At 40.5% G+C, this 22,196-nt stretch overlaps 2 protein-coding genes across 4 annotated transcripts; both read right to left on the bottom strand.

Moving 5' to 3' along the window:
- Window positions 2,631-5,451, bottom strand: LOC18780826. 3 transcript variants are annotated; one of them, XM_020562958.1, is made up of 5 exons: window positions 4,475-5,439; window positions 3,911-4,321; window positions 3,740-3,822; window positions 3,488-3,562; window positions 2,631-2,979 (listed from the first exon to the last, which is right to left on the bottom strand). In XM_020562958.1, exons 2-5 carry the CDS (start codon window positions 4,203-4,205, stop codon window positions 2,692-2,694), a joined length of 741 nt encoding a protein of 246 aa, XP_020418547.1. In that variant the 5' UTR covers window positions 4,206-4,321; window positions 4,475-5,439; the 3' UTR covers window positions 2,631-2,691. The 3 variants fall into 3 exon arrangements, 2 of the variants coding, with proteins under 2 accessions (XP_020418547.1, XP_020418546.1); XM_020562957.1 differs by having other exon boundaries at window positions 3,911-5,439; XR_002271431.1 differs by having other exon boundaries at window positions 3,672-5,451.
- Window positions 19,818-21,713, bottom strand: LOC18779587 (BURP domain-containing protein 3). The gene is made up of 3 exons (XM_007211586.2): window positions 21,580-21,713; window positions 21,368-21,482; window positions 19,818-20,913 (listed from the first exon to the last, which is right to left on the bottom strand). Exons 1-3 carry the CDS (start codon window positions 21,619-21,621, stop codon window positions 20,120-20,122), a joined length of 951 nt encoding a protein of 316 aa, XP_007211648.1. The 5' UTR covers window positions 21,622-21,713; the 3' UTR covers window positions 19,818-20,119.

Here is a 22,196-nt window from a genome sequence, read left to right as displayed (position 1 = left end):
ATAGTGGAAACGACCTTGAAGTCCGTCAATCCAACATTAGTAGTAGCAAGGTGTATTTTGGCTCAACCTAGGAAGGAAACTGAGGATTGGCATAAAACTTCCATTTTCCACACTTACATCAAGTCCTGTGATCATAGATAATGGTAGTTGTATCAATGTTGTATCAATGCTAACTATTTAACAACTTGGCTTATTGACCGAAAAACATCCTGAACCATACAGAGTAGCATGGATCAACAATACTTCTTTCATCCATGTTACCCAATAGTGTCAAGTTCCTACTCAATTTTCATCTTACAAGGATCATATTTGATGTGATGTGGTGGCTATGGACGTGGGTCACATTCTCTTGGAAAGGCCATGGATATACGATCAGAACATGACCATCTTAGGTCAAGAAAACATATGTTCATTCATCCATAAAGGAAAGAAAGTCACATTGAAGCCACTTCAACCCAAGCTTGTGAATAAATCTACACCAAATAAGAAGGAGAAGGGCCAAGCAAGCAAATCGAAAGCTTTGCACATCATAACTGTAAAATAATTTATGAAAGAAGTAGAAGATGCCCCATATATGTTCTAGCCGTAAGGGAATCAGGGTGTTTCGCTAATATGGAAGTGCTTTCCGCGGTGAGACCAATCTTAGAAAAGTATCAAGACGTATTCCCTGATGATTTCCCAAATGAACTTCCTCCTCTCTAAGACATCCAACATGCTATTGATCTTTTTCCTAGGTCAACAATGCCCAATTTACCTCACTATTGAATGAATCCCACAAAGCATGTAGAGTTGAAGCGACAGGTTCATGAACTTCTTGCTAAGGGATGCGCCTCTATGGCAAAAGAAGCGAAGACCTCCTTCTATCACGAGCAAGTCTTCCTCAAAGGGGGTCTTGTTTGCTGAGAAGGTCCCTGTAGGAGTTGCTCCTTCTTCATCTGCTGGGATCAAGCACCTCATCAGTGAGAACAGCAAGAAGGTCAATGGCATACAGGAGGTCTGGGATATTCTGCTCAAGTCTTTGCCCTATGGGAGTTGCTCCTTCTTCATCTGCCTATAAGGAGGCTGCTAAGAAATAGGGTTTGGGGCGTCTGCGCCAATCCAAGGATCAAACTGAGAGGACTGTACCTTTGTCCATCAATCACAACTCGTCTGTGAAGCCACGAACAGTCAAGTGCGAAGCTGACTTAATGTTGCAAGTTATGGCCAAGAGAGCTAAAGAGTCATCTGCTCGAGCAAAGAGTCTTTCAGTTGCTCGCAACGAACTTTCTGTCAAGCTAGTTGACCACGTATTTCACGTTGGCAACCTTGGCACGTTGTCGAGCCTTTCCTTAGATAAGCAAGAAAATGCCTTGGCCCAAAATCGGGAAAAGCTACTTGTTAAGTTTGACACCCATGATGAAGCCACGAAAGCGTCCAAGTATGAGATTACTGCTAACGCGTACAAGCTGGGATACTTAGACTGCAGGAATGGTGCTTCTCCTTGTCGCCCCATCGAAGATAAAGATGCTGAGCAGCTCTATCTTGACTTGCCATTTGCTCAAAGTGAGCAGATCAATGTTGTAGATGTAGAAGTAGTTGAGGAGCATATGGTTGATGAAGTTGCAGTAGAGGAAGATGATGCCAAGGATGGCGCAGCTAATGAGGTCAAGGCAGATGCGGAGGAGCAGGCAGTTGGGGCTGCAAAGTAAATGGTGCCAGTTGAGCAGACTGAGGCTGTTGTCAACGCAGCTAATCAGGAGGTAGTAGAGGTGGTAGTCGGCTAAAGGTTATCTGCCAATAGATGTAGCCCTTCTTCCTATTTTTGAACTTTGTAATGTTTTCAATAAGTGGTTTTTAGAACTTGGCTGGTTGGCTGCTTTGATATGGAATTTTCAGTTTTTTTCAATCTTCAATTCGCATTGCATCTTGTAAGTGTATGTTTGGAGACATAGCTCTCATAAAATACTCCATTGAAAAGCTTGTACTCGAAAATGTTTGCTAAATTAATAGAAGAGAAGTCATGGAGAGGATCAAATTTTGCAATTTGTTGGTTGTGCGGTTATGTAAATCTCTAACCTATGTTTGTCTTCCATTTGAGAGTGAGAAACTGGTTTTCGGATTGTCAAATTTCCAAGGCCGCTATTAAAAGAACCGACCTCAAAAAACTTATTGTATACGTTCAGTCTCTCAGCATATTAAAGAAACAGTCATTCACCTTCAACTATTGGGTATATACTTCGTTCACTTTTTTTTTCCTTTTAATTTTAGAATTTTCATGATGGGCATATTTAGAAGTTTCACATCTTGGGGTAGGTAAATTATGTGCTTTGTTTCTGTGCTGTTAGGTTTCATTCCTTTCTAAGTGTTCTTACTCCTAACGGAGTTACTATGAATCCTATTTTAGCTTAGTCTCAATCTTTTAAATGTTTCTATTTTGAACTCCTTCGAAAATATTAAATTCGTTACGTTCCATGTCAATTTATTTGTTATATGCCACTGTGACAAATGTAGTTCTAATCTCTGACAATATTTACACAAATTTGATGTTTTAATTAGGAAATCTATTTTATTTATTTGATGCATCAACTTTAAATCTTTTGGATTGAAATTTAAATGACGTGGTGTGTGGGAAGTGAAAGTCAAGCAAATCCTAACAGAGAAAATCAAAGCTCCGAATCTTGTTTTTCTTCTGATTTCTTCAATTTTACCTAATTAGCATAAAGCCAATAACCAAAAAGTGGTACTTAATTTTACAATAATGTAATTAAAAAATATCAAAATTACACACAATGCCACTACTTCGAAGTCAAGCCACATGTCCACCTCCGTCAATCCGCCTTCAAGCCAGCCGCCACTGCCCAATGCATCAGCAGTTGCTACACTCAGCTGCTGCTGCTCAGCCATCACCTCATCCCAGCCACCACCGACGTGCCCATCGTCAGCCAGCACCTCCCAGCCTCCCACCACCACCCCCTCACCGGTAACCATGTTGCCCTCAACCTAAAAAAGTTACGAAATTCAGTAAAAAAGTTACGAAATTCAGTGTGCATGAAGAGACTCAAACCTTGACCTTCAAAGGAGGAAAGCCTCATTCACAAACCACTTCAATAGGGCCATTTGCCATTTTATGGGTTTTTTTGGGTTTGTTAATAAAAATTAAATGATATAGGATTTATCTATATCACTCGTGCTAAGAATTGGCATATAACTAAATAGCTCAAACATTTTATATGAATGATGTGCAATATTCTAGGGAGAATTTCACTAAGACCCCTGAAATTGCAAATTTCGTACACTGCATCTTTACTTAAGCTTCTTTGGTACGTAATATTAGTGTCTCAACTTCAACAGCCACATTAAGATGAAAAGGAAAGATGGGAGCCAGAAGAAAAGCCAAACATGCGTGCTAGCTATAATGCATATAGTCAAAGGTACAAGAAGAACACACATTTAATTAAAGAAATGATGATGGTTAAGAAAACTAGCTAGTGTTAAATGATTAGCTCACCTGTAAATGAGATCTGACATGGCCAAGGTGAGATTTTGACATCCATAAGCTCAAGAACTGACTCTGGTGTAGCCCCTAATGTATAAACCCACAACATTATTAATTTAACAGAAAAAGAAAAGGATTTAACAGGAGAAAAAATCATAACAAGTCCTCTTCTTTTCCATTTTCTTTTTGTTTTTACCTGTAAGTTGTTGAAGACAACGTATAAACAAAGGATAATTAAAGAAGAAAGCAAGGACTAGTTCTCACTTTCATGGCCACCCAAAAGGTTAACAGCATGAACAAAGCGAGTGTGTAGAGTGGTAGTCCAGCGCATCCGAGGGGCTTTCCACCTGGATCGAAGAAGACCCCGTTGAGCCTGAAATAGCGGGCTTGAACGTGAAGTGCTAGTAATTGTAGAGATAGAGGTAGAGGAATTACCATCCAAAGGCTTTCTCAAGATGTTATCAGTGGTATTGGCGTTCCTTCGGTTATTACTTAGTTTTGAACCACCTAAACAGAGAAGAAATATGGCAGGCAAAAGGGATGCTTTGAAAGGATTATTACCATGCCGAAGGCAGTAAACATACTGAACTATACAGCAAATGCAATGTGAGATGCCAGCAACTAGTCCATAAATGTCAGGAAGAGTTCCAAAAAAAACCCCACTATGCACTATTTGGTATGCTGTAAGCTCCCAGATGGAAATGAGCACAGCTGCAATAGCCAACAGCATACCAGATAGTGCATAATGGGGTTTTCTTGGGGAGGAACCTGATCACAAGCAGCTGACAACATCTCTAGGCCAAGATTAGTGGCTAAAAATATCCACTCTGCTGATTCTGAAGTAGCCTAAGAAAAGAGACTAGCTAATTAAAAATTCAATTAAAAATTAAAGATACCAATCAAGAAATATATGCAACCCAAAAAAAAAAAAAAACTGATAGGCTAGCTTGGCTGGCTAGCTATGGATATGGTTATGATCAAGTTTTGAGTGACCACTACCTTTATGGGCTCGTCATAGACATTATAGTTGTACGACCTCATCCCTGAAACTCAAGAAGCGCTGCGCACCTGAGGAAGAAGAAGAAGAAGAGCACGCTTCTTGTGTTCCTTCACTCTTACTTTTCATTTCAAACTCTGTCAAGAAAAAGATAGACAGAGAAGAAAGAGCTAGCCATGAAGAAGAGGAACGTTGAGAGAGAGAGAAGTTTAGATGGAGGCGGCCGAAGTGAGAGGAGAATGATAGGATTTAGGGGAAGAGAGGTAGGGTTTTTATTCGGGCTGCGAAGTTGGGCTTTAGACTTAGGGGTAAAGTTGGGTTTAGGGATTTGAATATCAATTGGGCTATTAAAACATTGGATTTAAAATATAAAAAAGTAAGCAAATTAATCTATCAATATATTTGATTACAAAAATTAAATAAATACTATATTATATCAAAACAGATCGGATTATTATCAGATCGGATGTAGCCACATTCAGATTTGTTCCACTAACAAATTCGGAACATAATTGGATTATCAGATAAAATCACGAAATCCATCTACTCCAAACCCCATTTCTATTTCTCCTCAACCTTAAACCCCTCAATCTCCCCCCAAAACCCTTAACCCCCATCTCTCGGTCATCGCCAAAATCCTGTCGCCACATTCACTACCTTTTACACTATATAAGGTAAGATTCCTCGATCCGTCACTAAGGTGTTAAAGATGGCTAAGAAGAAGATTGATCTCCATGACTAAGAAGAAGATTGATCTCCATGAGTATTTGCAAACCAATAAACCAGTTGTTGCTCTCTCAATTTTCAGAGCTAATAAACAAGTGCTTTTCTTTGAGACATAAATACCTATGTTTGGTTATTGAGAAAACAAAGGAGTTTACATAGAAAAAGAAAGGAACTTTCCAAGACGGATCCTTTGCTTTCTTTCTTTAATTATCTGATTTCCATCCCGCCCAAACTGAAAATAATGAGAAGAAGATGCTATAGTGTTATTAGTGGAGAAGAGGTTTTAGTAAAGGCAATAATGGAATAAAGAGAAAAGAAGAGCTTCTTGGAAAATGCAGTGTGGTGGAAAAGCTCTTCCCAGATGGCCCACACGGTTTATCTTTCACTTTCAGATGCCTAGCCAATGATATCATCTTCTTTATCTATCACTGCCATTTTCAAAACAAAACAAAAAGATCTCTGTGAGCCATCAAGGAAGTTTCCTAAAATTGAACATAAAGTTTACAAGATGCATGGGTTGGTTGCACCCGATAAATTTTTGAAATTTGAACACGCAAAAGCAAGTTTCCTAGGTAAGGGAGAAAAAAGCCTTCACCCATCAAGGAAAGGTTGAGCACATTGCAAACAATGCTGCTATAAATTGGTAAATTAAATAAAATCCCAATGCTAAATTAAATTCACATAAGAATAAATTCATTACTAGAATTAAGGTATGGCCAAGGTAACACTCTAAACCATTCAATATGACTAAGAGCCAATGGCGGCTCGTGAAGAAAATCCCTAGACCATTCATTCTCATTTTAGGCAAAGACAAATTGAGGTAAATAATGATGAATTTTGCAGTTTATATTTTGATAGCTTGATTGAAATAAATTTTTGGAGTTTTTGTGGTTTTGTGAGAGGCAATCTATAATTAAGTGACTTCTTCTCATGACAAGATTCATTGACACTAAACCAACCCAACATCAACTAATGGGATGTTAGTTGGACTGGCCCAGACCTTCTGTGTCTTCCCAAGTGGTCCTGAGTTCAAACTCCCGTGGTACCCGTGTGTGTAAGTTCTCCCCTCCCCCTTTCCAACTCTGGCAAAACAACAAAAAATACTACAAGAAAACATGGATTCGGCAACGAAACATTAGGCAACGACTAAAATCTCCTTCCTATAACAACAATAGGCAACAACTTTTGAAAGTCCTTGCGCAGTCTGACATTTGTGAAAGAGGGAAACCTAGATCCTCGCTTATTAATTTCATTTTGTTGCCAATTTCATGGAGGGGAAAATTTACCGCCAGAATGAAAATGTAATAGGCAACGACTACATGTGTGCTTGCATATAGCTATGGGCAACAATTGTTTTTCGTTGTTTAAATTATAAGGAGAGGACTTAGAGAGAAAGCGCAACAACGTGTCACATATATAAGGCAAGGAATTGGTTTCCTTGTGTTTTAATAAAACCAAGGAATCTAATTAAAATAAGTAACAATTGGTATTGTTGCCTATTCATTTTTCACACCAAACCTAAAAAGAAAAAAGAAAAAAGAAAAAAAAAGGAGATATTTTCAAGGCACTCAACTCTATCTCAAAATTCTATAATCTCCTTTTTGACTTAGACCTTCTGTGCTTATCCCAGCTCCTCCTTCATCTCCGTTCTAACCCCATTTAACCCCCTTACTTTCTCTCAATCATAGAGAAAAACCAAAGGCCACCTAAAAAAAAGAAAAAAAAAAGAAGAAGATATTTTCAAGGCACTCAACTCTATCTCAAAATTCTATAATCTCCTTTTTGACTCAGACCTTCTATGCTTATCCCAGCTCCTCCTTCATCTCCGTTCTAACCTCATTTAACCCTCTTACTTTCTCTCAATTAGAATAGAATGCCAAGAATGCCAAGATTTCTTCTCCAGATTCTCCCAAAATCGAAGCCAACCTCAAATTTTCACAAATCCTAAGCCCTCTTCTCCAATTTCCCCCTTTCTTGGAACTGAAAAACCCATATTCGAAGAGGTTAAAGATTAAAATGAAGTGGGGCCCAACGCACGTAACGGAATGTTTATAAAACTGACAAAACGGGTAACGTGAGACTGTTTTTAAAAGGTTGGGGGGTATTTTGAGATGTTTGCAAACACATGTGGCAATCTGAGACAAGTTTGAGAGCACATAGGGTATATACATAAATATGCCTAGATTTTATGAGTGGGCAAGATCGAGTTTAGATTCAATTCACGTCGAAATCACTCATTCCTTGATTTTACTTATTTGGTTTGCACAATTTGACCTATTCGACCCATTCTAGGCCTCATCATTTGGCCCGCGAGCTCATGGGCTAATGGGGGCCCGCCCGGCCCATCGAAAAAAGTCCGACCCTGCCCGTTATAGGCTTTGAGATGGTCCGGCCTGTCTTGGGCTGGGCTAGGCTTGGGCTTGAGTGTCTGAAGTACAGCCAGGCCCGATTAAGCCCAAGAAAGCTTGGCCCGGTCCGCCCACAAAAGCCCGGCCTCTTAAGCCCGCATACATATATAATTATGTATAAATAAGAGTTTAGGTTTAGGATTATATCACTTAAATTACATATATAATTTGTTTCATTTCATTTACTTTTCTTTACTCATTCCTAGTTTATAATTGGATGATTAGCATATTAATTTGTGTCAATTATTAATTCAACAATTATATATATATATATATATATAAAAGATGAACAACATATCACATCACCAAATATAATCATATCACGAAACATAATTGTACTACCAAATATAATCATGCTTTTCTTGAACACATCACCAAATATTTGCATATTTATTCATACTATCCTTTTAAAAAAAATATTTTTTTGATACTTATTATTTTTTAAAACGTATTACGATCTAATTATCACTACTACGATTTACTGTTTGCGCGACGGACATTTGCGCGACGAACATATTTTCGTCGCGCAAAAATCACTATTGCGACGAAAAAAAAATACAGTAGCGCAAACAGCAGAACACTAGCGCGACGAAAACTCTTCGTCGCGCAAACAATCTATGCGCGACCAAAACTAGTTTCGTCGAGCAAAGGTCTGGGAAAAAACCCCGGTTTTTTTTTTTGGCGCCAGAATCTTGCGCGACGACGACAAACGTCGCGCATGACAATATTGCGCGACAATACATATATTTCGTCGCGTAAAGATGGACAGAAAATTGGCTAATTTTTTTTGCTGTAAAAAACTTTGCGCGACGAACGTTTCCGTCGCAAAAGACAACTTAGCGCGACGGAAATATGTAGCGTCGCGTAAAAAAAACGAGGGTTTACTTATTTTTGGCGGCAAAATGCAGGGTGGATAAAACTTTTTTGCGCGACGGAACCACCTTCGTCGCGTAAAGTGTGATGCCGGTGCTTTCTTGCGCGACGAAATGAATAATTTGCGCGACGAATAATCTTATTTGCGCGACGAATGTTTGTGCGACGGATAATTTAGTTCGTCGCGCAAAAAACCAGATGTCGGCAGGTAATTGCGCGACGGAAATGTTGTTTTGTGCGACGGAAAAGTGATTTTTTGCGACGGCATTTTGCGCGACGAATTGGATTGTTCGTCGCGCAAAGTCCTTCTTCTTCATTTTAATATCTGCCATTGCAGAGGCAGAATGCAGTTTCTGCATTCTGCCTCTCTCTCACTCTCCCACTGCATTTTGCCTCTCTCTCATTCTCTCTGCCGTTGCTCTGCTGTGAATTCAGTACGTTCATTGGGTATGTATTTTTTGTCGTTAGTTTAAATGTATTGATGTAAATTCGTAGTAACGCTATTAATTTTGTTATCGTTAGGGATATTTGTGATTGGTGATTGGTGGAGAACGATTGAGAAGGTATGTTATTGTAAAAGTTTGTTTGTTATGTTTGTAATTTTTTTGTGAAGTCATATGTGTATAATGTTGTGAAATTGTGCGTGACATAGCACAATGTGTTGTGATGTACGAAGTTAATTGAAATTAACTTCGTACTTTTATTTTTATGTTTAGTAACACGTAGTTTCCCGTTCGAGATTAGTTGGATTTCGTGCATGGATGCGTAATGCATGACTGCGGTCCAATTAATTCTTGAATTGTCCCATTATTTGGACAGTTTGGTAATGCATAGTGTTGTCACATAATCTTCGGCTACAGGATTAGGTTTCGATTGTGGAGATTTCGGTGTCATCTCGGTACGTTCTTCGGGTGGTACGTAGGTATTTATACCTATGCCCACTTCAAGAACTGTGTCGAGATGCTGCCAAAATTAATCCACGTCGAAATCTAATCTCATGTAGCCGTAGGTTACGTGACAGGACTATGCATTCCCGAATGGGATAGGGCCCTTACCGGAGGCATAAGGTGACATTATAACTTCGTATGAAGTTGTTGTGATTGTTGTGATTGTTGTGTCGTGATTGTGGTTTCAGGAATTATGGACAGAAGGTGGATACAGAACCCGAATAGATGCGCAGACGAATACTTGGATGGAATCGAGGATTTTATTGAGTTTGCACGTAGACACAACCCGGGTGCAACTAGAATCCGTTGTCCTTGTAGGAGGTGTAACAACACGTTGTGGGAGACAATTGAAAATGTTGGATTTCATTTAGTAAGGAATGGAATGATTGAAACATATTGCATTTGGAACCTTCACGGCGAACAAGTAGAGCATGCTTCGTCTTCAAATGCCCCAAGAGGGGACAATGTTGAACCTAATGTGGATCCTAATGATCAAGTCATGGGTATTATACAGGATGCTTTTCCATTCGCATCGACCAACATCAATCAGGAAGGGGAAGATGACGTGCCTACACCAATAGACAGTGCGGAGTTTGAACAGTATGAAAAACTGTTAAAAAATGCCAACCAAGAGTTATACCCGGGGTGCGAGAGCTTTTCCGTTCTCACTGCCATTGTGGAGCTAATGCACGGAAAAATAAAGTATCGTATGTCGAACTTGTGTTTCGATTACTTTTTGGGGGTTTTCAAGAGAATGCTTCCGACGGACAATTGTTTGCCGAAAGACCATAAACATGCACAGAAGGTGTTGCACGGTCTTGGATTGGGTTATGAAAAAATCCACGCTTGCAAAAACAATTGCATGTTATTCTACAAAGAGCATGAAACGTTGGATACATGCCCTATATGCAATGAGTCGAGGTTCAAAATGACATCCCAGAATAGAACGACTAAGATACCACAAAAAGTCATGCGTTATCTGCCCCTTAAACCTAGGTTGCAGCGATTGTATATGTCGACGCATACTGCTACAGACATGAGATGGCATAAGGAAAAACGGGTAGACGATGATGTGATGCGGCATCCTGCAGATGGGGAGGCATGGAAAGAGTTCGATCGAACGTTCCCCGAGTTTGCTGCTGATCCCCGAAATGTAAGATTGGGACTTGCCACTGACGGATTCAATCCGTATGGGGTTCTAAACCAACACCACAGCACTTGGCCGATTTTCGCATTCCCATATAATTTGCCGCCTTGGAAATGCATGAAAAAAGAATACATGATGATGACTGTTTTGATAACTGAGGATCCTGGCAGGTCAATTGATGTGTACTTAAGGCCTCTGGTTGATGAGCTGAAGGATTTATGGACAAACGGTGTTCGCACGTACGATAAATCAACTGGGAGGATGTTCACTTTGCGAGCAGCAGTTATGTGGACTGTGAATGATTTTCCAGCATATGCAATGGTTTCTGGGTGGAGCACAAAGGGTTATATGGCATGTCCTGTATGCAAGGAAGATGTAACTTCTGGTTGGCACGCGGGAAAAGTTTGTTACCTTGGTCATCGGAGATGGTTGCCATGGGACCACGAGTGGCGAGAAAAAGATAAAGAGTTCGACGGGAACACAGAGCGTCGCCTCAGACCTAGAGAATGGTCCGGTGATGAGATCTTGGAACAGCTGAACCGTTTGGATTTTGCTCCGTTCGGGAAAACAGTTAGTCGGACCAGACCTTCTACACATTTGAACTGGACGCATAAGCCTATGTTTTTTGAGCTCCCATATTGGTCGAAACTGAAATTGAGGCACAATCTAGATGTGATGCATGTTGAGAAAAATGTATTCGACACATTGGTGGGCACGATTCTAGATATCGAGGGGAAGACGAAGGACACGATCAAAGCTCGTCTTGATTTGGAAAGAATGGGCATACGAAGGGGTTCATGGATGAATAGGGACAGTGATAAAGCTAGAAGGGATCTTGCATTCTTTTCTATGAAACCGAATGACAAAAAGGAGTTTCTAAAGTTTGTATCGTCTGTCAAATTTCCCGATGGGTATGCTTCTAATATCGCACGTTGCGTGAATGTCGATGGGGGTAAATTTACTGGACTTAAGAGCCATGACTGCCATGTGTTCATGCAACGCCTACTTCCTGTGGGTATTCGACACCTACTGCCGGAAGATGTGGTGAAGCCAATCATGTTGTTATCCAGATTTTTTTCCCAACTGACGGCAAAAACATTGCGAAGGACAGACATGTTTCAGTTGCGCCATGACATTGTCCAAGTCCTATGCAAGTTTGAGATGATATTTCCTCCAGCTTTCTTTACAAGTATGATGCACGTGATGGTTCACTTGCCAGAAGAGGCATTGCTTGCTGGTCCTGTCAACTATCGATGGATGTATCCAATAGAAAGGTATATAATCTTTATCATTTGTGTATGCATCATTATCGACAGTTTGCTAATTTGTATCATATCGTTTTATTTTGGCAGGCTTCTCGGAGAGCTGAAAAAAAGTGTACGCAACAGGGCAAAGCCCGAAGGATCAATTATAGAGGCTTGGGTTCAATATGAGTCGCTTACTTTCTGTGGAATGTATTTAAAAGATGTGGAGACGGTTTTCAATCGTCCTCAACGCAATAATGACGGAGGTATGAGAAATGAAAAACTTTCTGTTTTTGCCCAAAGCGCACGACCATTTGGAGATCCTGGACGAGGAGAGTCGTTTTCTAGAAATGACATGGAGGTAGCGCATTGGTTCGTACTGAACAATTGTGATGAGATAATGGCCTACTTAGATGAGCATGAACAGATGATGAAGCGAGAACATCCATCACATTTGGTTGCCCGAAAACACCGTGAATTATTTCCACAATGGTTTTTGGATTCTGTAAGTTATAAGTGTTTTCTCATTGACAAATATAAACTGTAGTATTTAATTTTGTCAGACTAACATGTAATTGGTTTTGTATACTATTAGGTGAATAAATTGAAATCATCGAATTCCCCCACTTACAGTGATGAGTTATATAACTTGGCGTTCGGCCCAATTCGCGCTGAATTGTTCTCGGGTTGTAATGTTAACGGCGTCAAATTTTTGGGGGCCGCACGAGATGACAAGTTGTGTACGCAAAACAGCGGTGTCCATGTCCCAGGTGGAGGCGAAAGTACGAACATTAATTTCTATGGCAAACTGACAACTGTCGTGCAATTGCTTTACAAAGATCGATACCAAGTCATCATGTTTAAGTGTCGATGGTTCGATACCAACCCAAATAGGGCGGGAAGTGTTAAAATCGACCATGGAGTACTGTCTGTGAACATTAACAGAACTTGGTATGATGACGACCCGTACATTTTGGCAAATATGGCGTCCCAAATTGTGTATCTAGATGACCCTAAAGCCGGGAACGGGTGGAAAGTTGTGCAGAAGATGGATCATAGGAACGTGTATGATATACCAGAACTAGACCCAAGTGACAACGACGTCGACAATGTGGCTGACCAACGTTTAGAATCTTCAATGGAAAATGATGCGGAAACACTTCGAGATACAAATGTTATACAAGAACCGTTTCAAATAGAAGGAGTGGCTTCAGTCGAAATACCGATTCAGTCAATTACAATTGACCTCGGTGATCTTCCCCGATACGATGTTGCAGTGGGCCCTAGCAACGCCGATGATGCAGTTATAGATGAGGAGGAGGAAGAAGATTGGGAGACCGAGAGTGATGATAGCGACGATAACGAAAGTTATTATAGTTCAGATGATGAATAATGAATTTATTTGTAAATTTATTATGTTAGTGTATTCATTTCGTGTAATACAAATCTTTGAATATATGTAGTTGTCCATATGTAGTTGTGTATTCATTCTCCATATTTAATCACAAACTTCATTGGAATGTCAATACTTTAGTCAGTACTTATTACGACCCCGTGCTTGTGGATTGGTTTTTATTTATTTATTTATTCATGTCTTTAACTCTTCAATTATTATTTTGTTATTTTGAGATATAGTTATTTCTTAATGTTTAAACAAAAAATATAAGTTATTTCTCCAATAGTATCTGTGTGCAACTTATTTTTCTTCACTTTGGTTCATGATTAGTGGCATCAATCTAGTCAAACCTTAATTATCAATTTAGTTTGGTTTTGATGAAGAAATACAAAGCCTTTCCAAAAAATACAAAGCATCAAAAATGATGAATACAAAACCTTTCCAAAAAATACAAAGCATACACAATTTGAATTAAATGAGGATCTATGGCGCCAAATACTTGCGCGACGAAGGGCTCCTCATCGTCGCGCAAAAATACCATATGCGACGCATACATATGCGTCGCGTAACGTTTGCGCGACGAATACACGTCGTCGCCCATAGTTTCCGCGACGCATATATATGCGTCGCGTATGACATTTTTGCGCGACGACCAGAAGCCATTCGTCGCGCAAAATGAAATTAGGTAACGTTATAATATTATATATACACACATATATATTTAAAATTGGCGATCGAAGTAGTTCATTGTATTCATATGGTCTGTAGGACTGTAGTTGCAAAAAATCATCAACATCGGAGTTAAAATAACCGTTCAATCATCACTTTTTATTTACAACCGTCAAAAAGTTTTGCCCCGTTACTTAATCTCTGAATATTTTTTTTGTCCGATTTTTGCTGTCTATGATCTCGAAGTCTAAAAAAACAAATTTGACGGCTGGATGACTAAAACTTGTTTCGTAGAATGCGTGTGCTATCAAAATCATATATTCACCAAAAACCGAAAAATTTGTTCATACATTTGCAAAATGTAACTTAAACGTTTATGTGGTATCCCCTAGTGTAAAAATATGAAATTGAAGATCAAATTCAGTCATTGTATTCATATAGGGTCAACAAATGTTGCTGTAAAAAATGATCAAAATCGGAGTTAAAATAACCGTTAAATCATGACTTTTCATTTATAACCGTCGAAATATTTAGTCCCGTTCCCTGATATCTGAATGTTTGGTCTTTTTGATTTTTGGCGTATATGATCTCCAAGTATCAAAAAATAAGTTTGCCGGTTGGATCATTGAAACTATTTTAGGGTTTAGGGTTTAGGGGTTAGGGTTTACAAGGGTTTAGGGTGTAGGTTTTGCGCGACGCACATATATAACCGTCGCGCAAAGAGTGAAATAGATTGCGCGACGCACACATAGTATGTTCGTCGCGCAATCAGGGCGACCGTCTTCACACATCCATCCCCTTTGAACACTTAGTAAAAATTTCAATCACAATCTTGAACTTGCGCGACGAAGAGAGTAATGCGTCGCGCAAAGTGAACCATGTTTCCCATTGCGCGACGTTTATTTCAATTCGTCGCGCAAAAGCCTCAAACGCTTGAGTTCTAGCCTCCCGCTAAACCCTAAATCCCAAAAATTTGGCGGAACGACAGCCTTTTGCGCGACGCACTATGTGTTTTCGTCGCGCAATGTACATATTGCGCGACGTTAGCTTTGTTCGTCGCGCAAAAGCCTCAAACTCTTGAGTTCCCGCTAAACCCTAAATCCCAAAAATTTGGCGGAACGACAGCCTTTTGCGCGACGAATTATGTCGTTTTCGTCGCGCAATGCACATATTGCGCGACGTTATCTTTGTTCGTCGCGCAAAAGCCTCAAACTCTTGAGTTCCAGCCTCCCGCTAAACCCTAAATCCCAAAAATTTTGGCGGCACGACAGCCTTTTGCGCGACGAACTATGTCGTTTTCGTCGCGCAAAAGTGACAGACCTAATCCCAATGCAAAATTTGTCGTGCTGGGAGAACTTGCGCCACGGATATTTCGTCGCGCAAGATTCATTAATTGCATTTTGCGCGACGGAAGATGTTCTTCGTCGCGCAAAGTCGTACAAATTTGCAGAAACGGCCCGATGCCTCCTTCTTCCCCATTTTCTGGTTTTTCTCCGTTCCTCCCTCTCTCTCCGCCGTCACCTCAGCCCTCTGTCTCCGCCGTCACCTCAGCCACCTCCGCTCGTTCCGTAGCCGCCCCTGCCGTCGCCGTCGAGCCTGCCGTCGCACATAGGCGATTTTTCCCGATTCGTCGCCGGCCGTTTTCTCTCTCCTCCGGCCACCATTTCCGACGCCTGAGGTATGATTTCTCGACTATTTTTTGTGCTCTAGCTGATGGTTGGTTAGGATTTCTTGAATTTTCGCTATAGGAAATAGGAATTAAAACCCTAGGTTTTGGCCGGTTTGGGAATTTCAAATCCGGCCACTTCCGGCCATTTTTCGGGGTAGGTCCGAGAACAAAAGTGGCTCCAATTAATGTTTTCAACCTAGGGTAGGAACCTTGGCCGTTAGTTTTTAGATTTTTCCGGCGACTTTTATCGCTTAGGACACCCACGCGCTGCCGGCGCGTGTGGTGGCGCGTGGGCTGCTGTGGCAGTGGGGCATTGTGTTCCAGAGCAATCCCCTGTTTGTCCCGAGCGCGTAGGTTTGCTCGGATTTGAATTTGGTTACCGTTTGAGTCTTGATCGGATTTCGCCTATTGTGCGATTTCGACGTTTGATATGTTCGGACCGTTGGATCGAACTGAAACTCACGTAGTTGTACCTTTGTGTTTCTAGGATCGTTTAGGATTCGACCGATCGTTGATCGGAGTCCCGGATACTCCGAAATTCCAAACCCTAGGTCAGGCTATGCTTTTATTTAATTAGTTTAAATTCTGAATGAAATTATATGTGCAGATGTCAGACTTGATTAGACGTGGTAGGTCGATGACGACTGCACCGAGTTCGGATCCCCCGGCTCAGTCGGCATCTGCTGCCACTGCTCCTGCTTTGCTGGACCACGTGGTGGTTGGTCCCGGGGCGCCCGGGTCGCCCCAGGCGCCTGTGTCATCTGCGTCATCCGTGGCGCAGCCAGCTAGTGCTAGGCGGCGGCACCGGCCCACCGACACCTTCGACACGACATCGACCGACGGTACTGGTGCCTCGGGATCACAGCCAGGTATAACTACACTTTTGTATTGTTAATTTTATATTGAAATTTGACAATGTTTTTTTATTTAACATTAATACCTTTTTTCTTTGCAGCGAAGAGGAACACCCGAGGACCGTGTCGTCAGCTGAAGACGGCGAAGGTCACCCGGGTGACCAACAGTCGTATCAGCATCGGATACGACGAGCGCCATCGAGCTGCACCGACGGCGGAGTTGCATAGCTCCTTGGCCCACGACATTGGCCACGTCGTGCGGACCCATTGCCCGATGCAATGGAAGTCTTGGAGGGTCATGCCTGACGAGATCCAGGCGGAGGTTCGCGGCCAGTTGTCGGTATGTACCTTACATTTTCATTATTTTTCTTTAAAATTGTGTATATTTCTATTACTTAACGTATCTAATTAATTGATTGCAGACGAACTATAACTTGGAGGATCTCGACGAAGAGTCGTTGACGTACGTCAACAGACTCTTCGCTGAGAGGTACAAGCAGTGGAAGAGCGACTTGCACCACCATTTTCAGGCCTATGATGATCCGCAAGTCGCTCTTCAGGAGGGTTGCCCGAAGGAGCTTGAGGGGCGGGAGGATAGTTGGGAGTGGCTCTGCGCTCATTTTCAAGCGTCCGAATTTGCGGTATATTTTTAATTATATTTGTTTAATTATTACTTATTACTTATTAATGTTTATTTTATTTTTTTATTTCATTATTATTTAATTTTTTATATTTTAACTAATACGTTTCATTTTTTGTATAACAGAATAAAGCCCAAGTGAATAAGGGTAATAGGAAGAAGAAGACCCTTCTCCACCATTCCGGCTCCAGACCCTTTTCGTATAGGATGGATGCACGGCGTCGGGTAATAATCACAAAATTTTTATTTCATTTTTAATGTCATTTTTATTAAGTTATTTTTTCCATACTAATATTTTTCTTTTCTTGTTCAATTTAGGAGGGGTCCAAGTTCCCAGAGATCGACGTCTTTGGTGACGTTTATGTTCGACCCGGGAATGAGTTGGCCGAGTCCCTTCATGTAAGTATTATTTAATTTTAATTCTTATGTTACGCATTCAATTTATATGCATGTTTTAATTTATATTTTATGTTATGTTCAACAGACGACGATGGTGGAGAGGAGCCAGCTTGTTCTTCAGGAGTCCGCCTCCCAGCTTCCTCCCGAGACTCCGATCGAGTCTGTGGCTCCTCCACAGGATGCTGGATTTCAGATCTTGACGGAGACGTTGGATCAGACTCTCGGGAGGAGGCCGGGGACATATTGTCGAGGGATGGGGAATGCCCGGCGGAGGGAACCTCGACCTCGTTCATCGGCGCAGTCAAGCAGTCAGGTCACTGCTTTGACAGCACAGGTGGCCACTCTTCAGAGCCAGATGTCGGTCATTCTGCAGTCCCTCGCACAGTCCGGCATTCCAGTCCCGCGTTTTGATGCGCCTACTTCTGAGCCCGTCCATCCCGGGCATCCCCACCAGACCACTGCCCCGGTGAACGCCCCGCCCTCCGAGCCGCATACTGGACGACTCGGTTGATTTTGATTCATTATTTGATTAGTGTATTTATTTTATTTGTAATACATTTATTTTATTTTAGAACAAAATTTTATTCTAATTTATTTTTATTGCAATTTTATTTTATTCTAATTTATTTTATTTTCATTGTTTAATCAATAAAAAGAAACTAATTTTATTTAAAATAAAAAATATTTAAAAAAAAATTGTAATAATATTTTTGCGCGACGGAAAATATTTCGTCGCGCAAACCAACAGGTAAAAAAATTAAAAAATCAAATTTTTTTATCAGTTTTAATTCATGCGCGACGAACACATACGTCTCGCAAACACGTTTTGCGCGACGAAACATTTCGTCGCGCAAAAGTTTTGCGCGACGACCTAATTGTTCGTCGCGCAATTATATGTGCGACGAAAACTTTCTCATCGCGCGAATTGTTCTGCGACGAACATATACGTCTCCCGAACATATTTTGCGCGACGAATAATATTTCGTCGCGCAATTCCCGTCGTCGCGCAAATATACCGGCGCCGCATACTTGATCGTCGCGCAAATACTTTTGCGACGAAAAGTTGTTTCGTCTCCACACCGTTGGTGCAACGATGGTTTACCCGTCACACACTTTTGCGCGACGAAGGGTTATACCTCGTCGCGCAAAGGCTTTCTTCACGATCTTCGCGCGACGGAATGTGCGCGACGACTTTGTTGTCGCGCTGTAATTGGGGCGACTAAATGAGACTTTGCGCGACGTTTTTTTCTTCGTCGCGCAAAGTGTAAAATGTAGTAGTGTATGTAATAACCTCAAAAATAATACTTGGTTTTATTATTTTTATGGAAAATCTTATTAAGTTGTGTGATTTTATTTGGTGTTTTATGAATTTGGTTTGATGTGAAAATATTGGAATTAAGTGAGTTTAATCTCCAATTTGGACTAAAATGCCCTTATATTAAGTTTATGATTTTTTTTAATGAAGTAGTCCCGTTTAGGTCCGGCCCGATAGGTTTTCTCTAGCTCGGCCCATGAGTGGGGCTTGGGCTTTGAATTTTCTAAAAAAAGAGGCTCGGCCCGACCCGATATTTTCTCTCTCCTCTTTAAAACCCAGCCCGACTCGACCCAAACCCATTAAATTTGAGCTAGACTAATCTGGCCCGGCCCATTGACGAGCCCTAACCCATTCTCACTATATTCATCCTAATGTATTTTTGTAATTAAACTTTAAAGTACTAAGTTGCTCCTACATAAAAAGCATAAATTTACTATTCTTTTGAGGTAAACGCAAGCTCACTTAATTTTTGGGATAATAGCTATACCTATTTGGGCTTATGTAACTTGTTTATGATATCCAACTTGATCCAGTTCAACCCCAACCAAGTAAACCCGATTAATAGAGCCGAACCCAAACAACGTTAATAAATTAAAACCGACATTTACTTTTCTAGATAGAGACGTACATCTTAGGTAAATATCTCATGCATTCCCCGACTGGAGACTTCTCTAATCTAACAAGAAAACACATACTCCACCCTTCGTTTTCTTCCCCAACCAATTATAAATGACCTTTGTATGAGAATGCAACACGATTAAAGACTAAAACCCGTAAAATTTGGAAGGGAAAAAACGTTGACATTTGAGGTGTGATGGCAAAGAATGTAAATATTTGATAATATTAGGACAACTTTTATCCTACATGACATCCTATTCAAATTTTGGGTTTTGTTTAGACGAAGTTGAAAAATAGGTGAGTGTATGTCTAGAATATTTGAGTTGAAAGAGTCTATCTTGGCATGGAAATTTTTATCTCAAGTGTTGTGATTTTAGTAAAAAATTTCGTCCAGTCGGAGATTTGCTAACAAAAAAAAACTAACAGAGAGAGAGAGAGAGAGAGAGATATGAAATGTGATTGACGCCATATTTTCTTCTGCTTATACATAGCTAACACTATTGTAGGCAGGCAGACATGGACCATTTATTCACATGTTTGTGAGCCAACGAAATTTCTGAAATTTCTAATGGCCCAACAACATGACACATTGTCCAAGCATAATTAGCTACATCAACCGTTAACTTAGGTTAAGTACACACAAATACACACACATTCATACATATATATATATATATAATTCCCTCACATTTGTTTCTGCCACAAACATGATTGTTTTCACAAGATGAGGTTCTAATCTTTTCTAGTTTGGAACCCAAAGAAGGTTCCCACTAGGCAAGAAATGGCAGATAGGGACAGTTCCTGGCTTAACTTTGAGAAGCTGGAAAGCCAAAAGCTTAATGTTCCATTTTCTTGTATCGCTGTGGCAAACAGCAACCGCTTCTGCTTTTGTTCCATCAGCTCCCACCAAAGAAACCTTGTAAGCCCTTGTTGAACGGATTTCATGGCAGTAAAACACAGCATACACATACTTCTGCTTATGGCAGACCACCGACCTCTCTCCAATTTTCTCCACTCTCCTCGCAATCCTATATTCCTGCTTGTTTTCTCCGTCCACTTTTGTTGAGAACACCTCAGCATATTTCCCGAGCTTCGAAACACTGAAATCGACTAAAGATTCTAAGGACGTCGCGCAGTACTTGTCTTCCCCTTCGATGCTTGGTTCCTCGCATTCTTCGATTGTTTGCTTCACTATCTCTGCTTCTGCTGATTCAGGTTTCAGCGAAAAGCGGTTTAGAATCTCGGGTAACTTGCTGCTTGAAAAGGGTTGGGCCCTTGCAACTAGACGTGGCAAAAATTTAGCATTGTTTGTGGTTTTGGGGAAGTGTAAGGTCATTTTCTTCCCCAGATGCAGATCTTTTTCGAAGAAGAAAGTAGTAACATCTTGCTCAACGGGGATTTTTCCTGTGGCGGCTTTGGCATAGCTTTCTGGACCTGCAGTGGGAAATGCAGACCCGGATTGAATGGTATTGATGTTCAAAGCATCCTTGCTGATCCCAGTGTATGTGCGTTTGCCTTCTGTCCCAGGCCAGTTCTCTGTATAAGCAACAAGAAACATTTAAAAAAGTTTAAATATGCAGCTACAAAAGTTGTACACATAATTTTAAGTTGATTCTTCTGTCTGTTGTTTGATTGCTTTAAGTCTTGCTTGTAAACTTCATGGTACAATTAGTAGAAAAGCTTGCTCAAAGCTACTGGAAGTACATAAATTTTGTAGCCAGTAGAACTTCTGGTTGATTTCCTTAATACAGGAGCATATGTTAAAAACCCAAAAACAAAAAGAAAGCGTCCACACACAGGACAGGGGATCTGGTTTATTGCTTGTTTGCTATGCTAAAGTTTACCAATGAGCCTAGCCTGGAATAATGAAACTACAAAGCTCAAACTTGTGCCATAAATTACATCCTTACCAACTGTGATGAAAATATATAGCTACAAAAAAGAATGGTTTTTTTTTTTTTTTTTTTTTTCGGGTGTATTTGAAGCTAACCTGGGTGTAAAAGTTCCTGCACAGCTTGGGGTATTGGAGTTTTTGGCAAAGCTGACTGCCAGTAAGTCTCCCAGGATACATCTTCAGAAGCAAAGACTCCAACCAGCAATATGACCTGCATCAACCGTTAACTTAGGTTAAGTACACACAGAAACACACACGAGACTAATTACTAATTAAGATTTTGTTTGTGGACCTTATTGAAAACTTACATAGAGGAAAGAAGAAAGGAAAATGAAACGAAAGTGCTCCATTGTAGTGAACTCTGAGATGCTGAGAGTGTAATGGAGTGAGTGCTTATATTTATAGGACTTAAATTCTGAGGCAAAAGTTGACAAGACTAGTACATACTGCAACTTGATCCTTCTGCCTTTTATTTTGGGGCAATCATACAAGCAAAGCAACAAAAACATTCACCTAATGCAGTACAAATCAATGCTTGTGAACTATACTTTCTGTAACTATCTTATCTTTTGTTATAAAAAAAAATATATGCCTAGTAGACACACACAATGGAAAAGCGGGTCAAAAGCAACATGGTTGAATATATAAACAAGAAGACAAATGCAATTGCCCAAAATCACATTCACGGAATTGGATTTGGAGAAAATACCAAATTTACATTAATTCAAAAGGCAGCAGACTCTTGTCTTGTGTACTTTCATTCATTGTGTCCTCAAATAAAGAGAAATTGAGTTTAGTGACAACTCATGACTGATGCATGCACATGGGAAAGAAAAAATGGCCGAAGTCACGATGTCCTAAACCGTGTATCCTTGAGGGAATTTATAGCTCCAGCGAGAGTGAGGATACGTAGCTTTACAGTTAA

This window comes from Prunus persica, chromosome G4 (genome assembly GCF_000346465.2).
Source record: "Prunus persica cultivar Lovell chromosome G4, Prunus_persica_NCBIv2, whole genome shotgun sequence".
Lineage (NCBI taxonomy): Eukaryota > Viridiplantae > Streptophyta > Magnoliopsida > Rosales > Rosaceae > Prunus > Prunus persica.
This window is presented reverse-complemented; position numbering and strand designations above follow the sequence as displayed.

What these genes read in the sequence shown, in the direction of transcription:
- LOC18779587 (XM_007211586.2), bottom strand. Translation starts at nt 21,621, where the DNA reads ATGGAGCACTTTCGTTTCATTTTCCTTTCTTCTTTCCTCTAT. An exon ending in TCCTTTCTTCTTTCCTCTAT is followed by an intron (nt 21,483 to 21,579) that starts GTAAGTTTTCAA and finishes CGGTTGATGCAG; the next exon opens with GTCATATTGCTGGTTGGAGT. An exon ending in GCAGGAACTTTTACACCCAG is followed by an intron (nt 20,914 to 21,367) that starts GTTAGCTTCAAA and finishes TTGCTTATACAG; the next exon opens with AGAACTGGCCTGGGACAGAA.
- LOC18780826 (XM_020562957.1), bottom strand. Translation starts at nt 4,205, where the DNA reads ATGCTGTTGGCTATTGCAGCTGTGCTCATTTCCATCTGGGAGCTTACA. An exon ending in CCTTTTGGGTGGCCATGAAA is followed by an intron (nt 3,563 to 3,739) that starts GTGAGAACTAGT and finishes TTTATACATTAG; the next exon opens with GGGCTACACCAGAGTCAGTT. An exon ending in ATGTCAGATCTCATTTACAG is followed by an intron (nt 2,980 to 3,487) that starts GTGAGCTAATCA and finishes TAACTTTTTTAG; the next exon opens with GTTGAGGGCAACATGGTTAC.